Source organism: Orbicella franksi, chromosome 4 (assembly GCF_964199315.1).
Source record: "Orbicella franksi chromosome 4, jaOrbFran1.1, whole genome shotgun sequence".
In the NCBI taxonomy this organism is placed as follows: Eukaryota; Metazoa; Cnidaria; class Anthozoa; order Scleractinia; family Merulinidae; genus Orbicella; species Orbicella franksi.
The window spans coordinates 1644801-1654800 of record NC_138148.1 but is presented as its reverse complement, the minus strand read 5'-3'; the positions used below and the strand labels follow the sequence as shown (position 1 = coordinate 1654800).

Sequence of the window (10000 nt, the reverse complement as noted above, 5' to 3'; positions counted from 1 at the left end):
AAAATACGAGAAAATAGAGGGCTGTGAGCAGTCTAGCACAGTTTGCACTCCCTTATTTGAGCTTAAGGAGATGGGCTGCCATCATGGGAGAAGATATTTGCAGACCAGGGGTCCTTGAAAAAACCTTTTCTCAAGGGTTAGAAATAATGGCTGTCTTCTCTCATACATCTTAGTCAAAAGCAAACTAAATTGTTAATCTTTTTTATTAATCATTCTTTTTAACAACGACCATAAAAACGTGCATAAAAGTTCTAAGAGCTTCAAACCAAGCACTATATGCAAAATCTCGATAGGAAAGGCAGAAACTTTGCAAAAACATGGCTTTCCTGTGTAAGGTTCGCAAGGTATTGTGGTATAAAAATGAACCGCTGCCATCTTTTTCCTAGGGAGGATCACAGACATAACGTGAAAGTTGCCTTATTTGGGCTAAAATCGGGCGAACCGATGACAAGTCAGATGGGTGAATCTACTCGTACAGCTTAGTAACTTACTTCTTATTACTTTACTCAGACGTAAACTGTAATAAAAAACTGAGAAAATAGTACAAACACAGGCAACTGAACCAACTGGACATTTTAGGAAGCATGAAAGTTATTTAAGTTCCTGGCTCCCAAAACATAGAACGTTCAGTTTTTGCGACTGTGCATTAACTTATTATTCTTTGGCGAGTATCAAATAAGTCAATGACAACTAACAAAAACCACAGGTTTTCTTACATTTTCTCCTAAAATAACGTTCATATAAGTGACACATATTGCGAGACTTGTACATTTCACACAAACGCGCGCTTCGGTGAGAATCCTTACAGCTGGCTGTGGAAGGACCATTTGGATTGGTGGGACACTCTGTAGGATCGCCCCTCCTGCAATACAGAGGCTCCAGTTTGTATATTTCACATGTAATTCGAACAATAGCTAAGGTAAAGTTATTCAGTGCCCTCGATATACTTTATTTCCTCGAGTAAGCGCCCCGGTAGGCCCGATTTCCGCCGCTCTCTCGCCGATCTCTCTTTCCGAGTGCTTTTGGCGGAGGAGCGCGGGCTCTCCTGCCAAACAACGGCTGTTAATCGAACCCAGCGCCCAGAGAGGGGAGGGGAGGGGAGGGGAGGGGGATTCACACTTTCTCTTGTCACCATTTCACGACCAAACCAACTATAATCTCATTAAATTTTATTTTGTACACTCATGTATTTTTTGTCTAGCCTCGTTCACAGATTAAAATTGAAGTAACAAACCAGAGAGCATTGATTTGTATCAAGAGATTATCAAGGTAAGAGAGTGAATCCCCCATATAGGCGTTATACCCAAGGTAATACCTCTTAAGTTATTTTTAGACATTGTACCCAGTTCTTCGACTTTCTCGCAACTAGCTGAGGCGAAATGGTGGGAAATGTGGCCAAAAGTCATTTTATATGTTTTGATTTTAAAAGACGTGTCATCAAAATAGATGTTTTCTGTACTCTTAGCTTCCCTTTTTGTTCGGCTGGGCTTTCGTTTGCTTTGTGCTCGTTTGGCTGTTCATTCCGCTTTTGCTGTTCATTCGGTTTTTGGGAGTTTAATAAGCAAACCACGACGGCAACGACAACGAGTACAGTGGCTGTCTACGTACGTTATAACTCTTTGTTCATTTCTTTACCGTTCTTTACAAAACAACAACATGAAAATAAAAGAAAGAACGTGAAATACGACGGCCAATTTTTAGAGCTCCTTTTTCGAATTTTGACGCTGTCTTACATATGCTGTTTGGAATATCTCTGACAGCAAAAATATCGCGGATCCGTTACCAGAGGATTGATCATCATAATATAGGGTGAAATATTTATCCGTCGAAGACAGTGGACCGGCTGTCGAAAACTTACGTTTTTCAATATATATATTTTTTTGTACCAGAGAACGCTATATCCTATATTATGATCTCTGACAGTGATTGACAAACTTAATGAATCTAAATTCTTGCGAGATTCGTAGTTTGGATATAAAGTGTCCTTCAGTGGCGTTGTTGCTTAAACACCCTTTTGCTGCTTCTGCTGTGCGCAGTTTACACTACCAACGGAACTTCAATACGATCAAACAAATCACACGAAAGCCACCTGGGGATATTTTTTTTTCTTTTACTTTTGCGCTTGTTTTTCTGTCTTTTTTTGTTTTTTGTTTTGGTTTTTTCTTCTTATTTTGCTTTTGCTTGTACTTTTTTACTTTATATTTAGTAAAACCCAAAATAAAAACATCCAAAATATAACCGAATTTGCAAGTTGCTGAATTGTTTAAATTTTCCGCGCACAGGCTAATGCAATTAACCGGAACCTTTTGCTAGGCTATGAATCTGGGATCAAAAGACGATTACTAAACTTTGCACGGTAAAAGAGAACATGATCCAACCCTTACCTGCCAGGATCAACTAGGCGGTAAACTTTGCCGCCAGTTTCTGTGCTACTTGGAAGGCTTGTAGAGAGAATGTACAGCTCACCTAAAAATAAATAATTATAATAACCTGTTTTCCAATCAAGTTCATCACAGCAATATATTTTAATAATGAAGAATTGTATGTAATTGATAAGTATACCTCCTTCGTCTTCGCCAAAAGACAAAATGTAGCGCTCAAACTCCCCACTAAGCTTATTGGTGCAGTACTTGCCATCACCAAAGCAAATTTCTTTATCTTCCCAAAGTCCTGTTGTCTTGTTTTCGGTCAGTGTGAACATGCGGCTGTTGAAGAAAATATAATTACTAAAAAAACATCAACGACATCAGTCTTACAACATTGCCACTTCATTTAGCATAAGCCAGTGCATTTATATCGGCATCCGAAATAAATGAAATAAATTGGAATTGGCAGTGGCACATCCCGCGGAGAGGCTCTTCGTTCGCTGTTTCCAGGTCGAATTTGAATTTGCAGTATTGATTCTTGTGGAGGGATAAAAACCGGAGAACTCGAAGAAAAACCCTCGGAGCAAGGCGAGAACCAGCAACAAATTCAACCTTGTCTACGATTGGAACCCGAGTCACATTGGTGTGGGAGACAAACACTGCGCCATCCTTGCTCGCCACAAACAAAAGAAAATACGGGGTGCATTAATTGGCATCATTGGCACACCACATAGTTAGTTAGTTTTACTCAGCTCGATTAGCTTTTTAGTTATTCTGAGTAAATGTTACCTTTATTTGTATTAATATGTCACGCTGTCATTTAAGTTTAACTTTTAATCTGGTAATAAAGCTTGTTGTTGTTGTTATTACTACAGGGCGCATTGATTAGGCTTCCGTAAACCACAATTGAATGACTTACGAGGTCATTGTGTCTCCAAATATGTACTTGCCATACAAATTTGGGTTTTGACATCCGCGGTACACATAACCTCCCACAACAGATTTGCCGACTGAGTGATTGTAGGCAAAAATTGGTGGAATGGCATCACCTAAAGAAAAAACAATCATAACACGCGTTAAGAAAAATGTCTTCTTCTTCAAGACGATTGCAGTTTAAAATTTCTTTTCGTATATCTACTTTCCGCCACTCATTGTATACACGCAGTAGTAGTATTAAGGGTTTTCATGGCGTCTCAGGCAAGTCGTTAATCCGAGATTCCATTCCCGGCTGTTGCAGTTAATTAGCTGATGTAATGCTGACAGCGTTGTTTCTTTTATCAATTCTCCTTTTTTTAAGAGAGTGCTTTCCAATTCTGCAATACAAGAAACCCATGGTGATTATTTTCTCATCATGATTCTATTTATCTGCGACTTCTATTTCTATTCCCTCGTCATATACACTACCTCTAGAGTTTTCTTGGGTTAGGGGCATTATTTTGACTTGTTATACTTTTTATTTTAGAACCAGTCATAAGTGTGCACCGACCCATTCTCCCGTATGGAATGTTCAAATTAGAGGCTGTTGGAAATAAACGACAGAAAATTAAATAAACAAAAAACTTACTTCAAGCACAACACAATGTAACAGAGCTGTTTGTAAAGACCTCCGAATCACTTTTCTTTGCGTTTTTACCTCGTAAAGACCCTGAACAACTTCCTTATTTTTGGAGTACACGGATTTGGATGTCTCCAAGTCCCACCAGCGGCTTGCGCTCGATTAACTTTCTTTTTGGTGAGTACTTATTAAAAATGCACGCTACGCCCCTGAATCTAGTTGATTTTACGATTTGTATTCTTATGTTTTCTTTAAGGTATTCGCGAAATTTACACAAGATACTTACGTAGCAGTTCGTTGTCATAACACAGATCCTTGTCATAACATTCAAATCCTTCATATCCTCGCCATCCGTAATTTCCTCCGTTTTCTATGATGTCAATTTCCTCGTACTTGTTCTGACCCACGTCTCCGCAGAATATCCTGCCTTTGCCTTCTCCGGTCTTTCGATCTCCTCTGTCTACCGAACATCGCCACATGTTACGAACGCCAAAAGCGTACAACTCTGATCGAATCCCTGGGGAACCTATGAACGGATTATCCGAGGGAATTTTGTAGAGATATCCCCGTGCGTCAATGTCAATACGGATAACACTTCCAAGGATAGTCGACCTTTAAATAAATTACAACACTTGGTCAAAAAGAGGACAAGCGGACAGAAAGGATTTGAGGTGAAGAATTAAATAAATATTAGTTTCGTTCAGTTGTATGACGAATACATTCACTTATAATACCATTCACTGATAATTCATGTGAATTTCGTTGGTACGCATGTTTAGCGCGGTAAGGTCCCAGTCTTACCTTCGTTCGCAAGGTTTTCTACGGGCTTATCACCAGGTACAATCATCACTGAACACTCTGATCTGTGCGCGCGTTAGCCTGCGTACAGGCCCTCTAGTCGAGGATGGAGCGAATAAAGAGAGCGGGAAGAAAAAGGAGAGAACAGAGAGGACAATGGGGAAGGGCTCCGACGCTCCGGCCCCCGCGCCATTCCCCCCTCGGCTAAGGCTCCTTCTCGGCCCTTTCGGCCGCGGTCAGACCCTTCTAGCCGGAGCTCTGTTCGTACGGGTGTCAGCACCTCTCCGTTTATCTCCTGAAGTACCGGATCAATTTGGACGTCATTGCATACCATACTTTAGCATTTCGGCTTCCAAATCACGTAGCGCATTATGTCTTTGAAAAATGAAGCCTCCACGTCTGAACACCATGGTGTGGTCTACATCATAAACATCTCTACACGCACAAGTAGACGGGTTGTCGCTTATTTGCCAATCATATAATAATAATAATAATAATAATAATAATGATGATGATGATGATGATAATGATGATGATGATAATGATGGTGATGATGATGATAATAATAGTAATAATAATAACGAATATTTTAATAGGATGACCCATGAGTGTATTAAACACTGTTATCACAGGGGTCCTGTAAAAGAAACTGTAATGAAAATAAGGTAAAAAAAGGCAAAAATGGGCAAAAAAAAGACGTCCAAATTAATACAAATGCATTTGTTAAATAGAAATCTTGAAGTTATGGATCTAAATTCGACTACTTGACTTAATTCAACTACATTACTATAATTTGAGAAATAAGTTGAAATCGGAGTCACTTCAAATATAATTATCATGAAACAAGACAATTCTTCAGTTACACTAACCTGTTCAAACCATTTCCAATTTTCCCAAATGGATCACCGGCTCTCCCACCATCTCCGAGCGTCAAGTACAGAAGCCCGTCAGATCCGAAAAACATCATTCCGCCATTGTGATTATCTGCAGGTTGATCCACTTCAAGGATAACAGTCTCTGATCTTTTAAGTCCTCTGTTACGATTGTAAACTGAAGCCCTGAATTCACTCAACACCGTGACATGATCGAAAGCCAGAAAAGGCGCCTTCTTCCTTAACCCCGATCTTCTGCGTAAACGAGTTGAGTAATACACAAAAAATCTATTATTCTTTTTAAACTCTGGATGGAAAGCGATGCCCAAAAAACCTCGCTCATCACCAAACGATCCCGTTGTTAGGACGCGGTCAGTGATATCTAAAAATGGCTGCTTTAACAATTTTCCCTCGGGTGAAATGATGCGAATCAAGCCCGGTTGTTCGGCGATGAACAATCTTCCTGAGCCATCTCCAGCATGTACCGCAGCTAAAGGATTGCGCAATCCGCTCGCGATCTCCTCCACACACAAACACTGCTGGTTCGAATCATAGTTGTATTTTTTGCTAAGATAATTTTGATCGACGGTTTCCACATGTGGGAAACAATAGTCAGCGTCTTCAAGCTTCAATCCATCGCATAACGATTGCTCGGTTAAAATTTCCGACGGAGACGCAGTGATATTTACAGTACTAGATGAAGATCTAAGCTTCCATTTGCCGGTAGACACAAAATGCTTCGCAACATCACTGCATTCCTGGTAAAACTTCTTGCAGAAGTCGAGGCATAAACCCGGCGCTGCTGTTGCTGAGTCAAAATTCTCTTTCGTCTCTGCTTCATAAATGTGAGCTGCATACCGATGGCATTCGAGGCAAAGGATCGTTTTTACTAAGTTAGCGCATTTTGGTCTGTTATCCAGTGAAAACTGTGACGATAACTTGGTATACTCGCTCGAAATTCTCTGATCACGATTAGGTGAACAGCATCCGTAGTCTGAGTAGTTTTGAGGGCAGAAGGAAAGGCCTGATGCTACTTGAAAGGGCGCTCTAAAATCCAAACATTGTGGATGGCCTTCCACTGCCTTTCGGTTGAATACCAGCACTGTGCTACAAAGAACAGCGCAAAATAGCAGGCGAGACGGGCTTACTGCCACCACCATTTTACTGTCTTCGTTCACAGAATTAATGACATAACAGACAGTAAATAATATAAACAGCTAATGAACGTGACTTTTTATAATTTGCATTTCCGGTTGTAATTGTGGGAGTTCATTTACATGCATGTATGACGGTGACCTACATTCTCGTCCCCAGAGGCCGCGCGAAGAAGCGCGGCCTCTGCGGACGAGAATGCGGTGACCTACCGTTACATACACCCGGTACATACAGCTGCGGCTTGCTAGTAAGGGTTCGCTTACTGGTTTTAAACAAACAAAAAAAAGAGTTGTGTTATGAATTCATGCTGTGACTGCGCGCGCATTCATACGTTTAGGCTTAGTGGAACCGTCTAATTATCGGGGAGATACTGTTTTGTACGGTGAATTGAATTGAAAGCGGACAACCTCGGGACCTGCCGCAGTGTCGACTTATGTAGGTCCCTGGGATGGAGGTTTGTTCGATTGCTCTCTAATAAACTTCTAGATTCCAAGCCCGGGGGAGGGGGGCACTCCCATATATGGGCTATATAGGTATGTGCCGCGGGATAGGGTAGGGTTTTTGAGGCTCTCGATCTCATTTTTGCCCTTGTTGACATTTTGTTCCTGATGTGGTCTTTGTTAGATAGGGTACCTAAATTGCATCGGCTAAAATTGCAGTGCATAAATGCCCAGCTAACAAGTGATCCGTTAAAACTGAACTATTTGTATACATCCAAGGTTAAAGAAACGAAATAAAGTTGAGCCGTCCATGCTATTCTTAATTTTTGTTTTTCCCTTCAATAGGGTGTCATTTTTGGGGTTTGGGCCTTAAATAGGATGTTATTTTTCATGTCTTTCATCCTTAAATAGGGTCAAACATTTACGGAAGTCAAACCCCCGGAATTCCAAGTAACCTCAATATTGTTTGTAATCTGTCCTTTAACTGTATGGAGTTTTTAATGACTTTTTCACTCAACTCAGCTCCTCCAAGAACGTAATCTATACCGTAAGCGGTCAATGTCTGTTGGTATCAATGACCAATTGCTGATCAGCCGACTAACCTTATTAAACGAACTTTACAAGTCTTCCTATCGATTACGTGACGGTTCGTCTTTCCTTCGACCTCGTTTCCAAACTAAAACACTTCTTGTCACGCAAATCACAGCATGGCGGCAGGCAATGATGGCGAAAGGAGTGAAGGAAATGTGAAATCCTTTCAGGTGGCAGTCATTGGAGCGGGATTAAGTGGTACATGATTGACTCGTTATATGTTTATATTCAATATATATTCATGCATAATGATTTCTGTTCACGCTTTGTTGTTTCCCTCAGGCTTGTTTGCAGCAAGGGTCCTACGGGAATACGGTATTGACGTGGCAGTTTTAGAAGCAAGAGACCGGGTCGGTGGAAGGACGTTTACCGTAACGGTAAGATAATATATGCACATACAGAGCTGCAACATTACAGACTACAGCTTTATCTAATTTTCGCACATTAGCGCGCGCTTTCGCACATTAGCTTTTGAGATCTTCTCAGAAGGTGTTGATGGTTAAGTGTTGCGGAAGCGGGGTGGTGGGGATAGGGGGGGGTGGGGGGGCTGGTCCGTGGGATTGTTGGGGTGGGGTTTGGTAGGGGAACTGAATGTCAGTAAGTGGCACTGCATATTTGAGACCTGACCTTGGCAAAAACTGTTTATTTTGGTACCCCTTCAAAGACAGAAGTTGGGATCAATTACATAACGCAACCTTCAGCATTGGTAAATGACATTTTGCATTGAATTAAGCTTAATCTGACAAGACCTGATCTGCCGCTCAGAACTCAGGTAGATGTGAGCTTAACTTCAAAAAAAATTCTCAAAATTCAGGGCCATAGCTAGTAACAGGGACACCGACTCACATGCCTCAGTAATTTTTGTTTTTGTTTTTGTAGTTTATGGTCGTCACAAACACCCTAAATACCTAGCCTTTCAATCACTCATCAGATATACATTGTATGTCTTAGATGGCTTGCCAAAACGTAATGATCACCAAACGAACTGTCTAATAGATGTGATGCTGGAAATTCATCTTTAAATTCTAGGATCCCAGTTATGGTTTCTGTGATCTGGGTGGTGCATATGTGTGTGAAACTCAGACAAGACTGCTACGACTTGCCAGCCAGCTGGGAGTGGAAACATATCGAGTCTTTGGTCAGGGACAATCTGTTGAGCATTTTCTGGTAAATAGACAATTCAACAAATTTGATATCTTCCCAAGTGATGTTTTGTCTAATTGAATAGATCAGATGGGCTTTGAAGAGATACAATGCATCACAGCTAGGCAATGTAATTTACATTGAATATGTTAAAAACAAAAAAGTTTCTTAAGAATATTGGATCATGCATACTATAGGCATCCGCAGTTGAGTGTCGATCGCTACCCTCGATCAATACCCTTGATCGACCCTCAATCGACAACTAGATAGACATCTCGACTGACACACAATTGACAGTTGATCAACAGTTGGTTGATAGTCCACTGAGTGTTGACAGACTCATTATGCATTAATTAGAAATTGGTTGACTCTCAACTGACTATCAACCAATAGGTTGATCAGGTGTCGATCAAGTGTCAGACAACTCAGTTGTCGATGGAGTGTCAACTAAGGTGTTGATGGAGTGTCGATTGAGTATCTATTGAGTGCTGATCGAGGGTCGATCAAGGGTATCGATCAAGGGTATCGATTCATACTTGGCCGCAGATGCCTTAGTACACATGATCCAAAATATTTACCTTTGATGTAGAATTTTTCCAAATCAGTGTGATTTTTCTTTACCATTGTTTTAGATTTTGATAGCAAATATGAAACAATGCAGAATTAAATCCAACTGGTTTGAAAAATTTTAAATCAAAGATAAGTTTATAAAGTCATATGTAAAATCTGAGTCAATCATTGTACTTTGTTTGGTATGTCTGTTTGATTGTTTTTTAGTTTTGATTCTTCACCTACCTCAGATAGAATTCTTGCCTGAAGGCTTATAATACCGGTATATTTGAATTTGTGAAAAATTGTACGGTCAGTTTTTCTAAAATTTTCCAAATCATGGTTGCAATGTTGCGAACCTCTGACCTCTCTGGAACTATTTAAGGTGTCACACTAACTCTTTGTTTCCTTATATGTAATATTCAGGGAAAAAGAGTAACCAAGCAAGGGGCTCTTCCATCTATGGGATCCCTATTAGGGGCTCTAGATGTGAACAATTTTTGGCAGCTCCTAGACAAAATGGCCCATGAG

General features: G+C 40.5%; 2 protein-coding genes across 3 annotated transcripts in view; one reads left to right on the top strand and one right to left on the bottom strand.

Annotated features, from left to right (window-relative positions):
* Nucleotides 1–233: 233 nt before the first annotated feature.
* LOC145485797 (HHIP-like protein 2) lies at nucleotides 234–7749 on the bottom strand. Of its 2 annotated transcripts, XM_081464437.1 has the most exons (6): nucleotides 5589–7748; nucleotides 4208–4533; nucleotides 3286–3415; nucleotides 2563–2705; nucleotides 2385–2466; nucleotides 234–862 (listed from the first exon to the last, which is right to left on the bottom strand). In XM_081464437.1, exons 1-6 carry the CDS (start codon nucleotides 6749–6751, stop codon nucleotides 691–693), a joined length of 2016 nt encoding a protein of 671 aa, XP_081320563.1. In that variant the 5' UTR covers nucleotides 6752–7748; the 3' UTR covers nucleotides 234–690. The 2 variants fall into 2 exon arrangements, with proteins under 2 accessions (XP_081320563.1, XP_081320564.1); XM_081464438.1 differs by lacking the exons at nucleotides 234–862; nucleotides 2385–2466; nucleotides 2563–2705; nucleotides 3286–3415 and adding an exon at nucleotides 3422–3679 and having other exon boundaries at nucleotides 5589–7749.
* Nucleotides 7750–7887: 138 nt separating this feature from the next.
* Nucleotides 7888–10000, top strand: part of LOC145485801 (amine oxidase [flavin-containing] B-like) — a 12061-nt gene continuing 9948 nt past the window's right edge. Inside the window, exons 1-4 of the mRNA XM_081464442.1 lie at nucleotides 7888–7975; nucleotides 8060–8154; nucleotides 8807–8944; nucleotides 9896–10000. The exon at nucleotides 9896–10000 is cut by the window's right edge and continues 92 nt beyond it. Coding sequence (XP_081320568.1) covers nucleotides 7894–7975; nucleotides 8060–8154; nucleotides 8807–8944; nucleotides 9896–10000 — 420 coding nt within the window. The 5' untranslated portion in view covers nucleotides 7888–7893. The remainder of the gene's footprint in view (nucleotides 7976–8059; nucleotides 8155–8806; nucleotides 8945–9895) is intronic.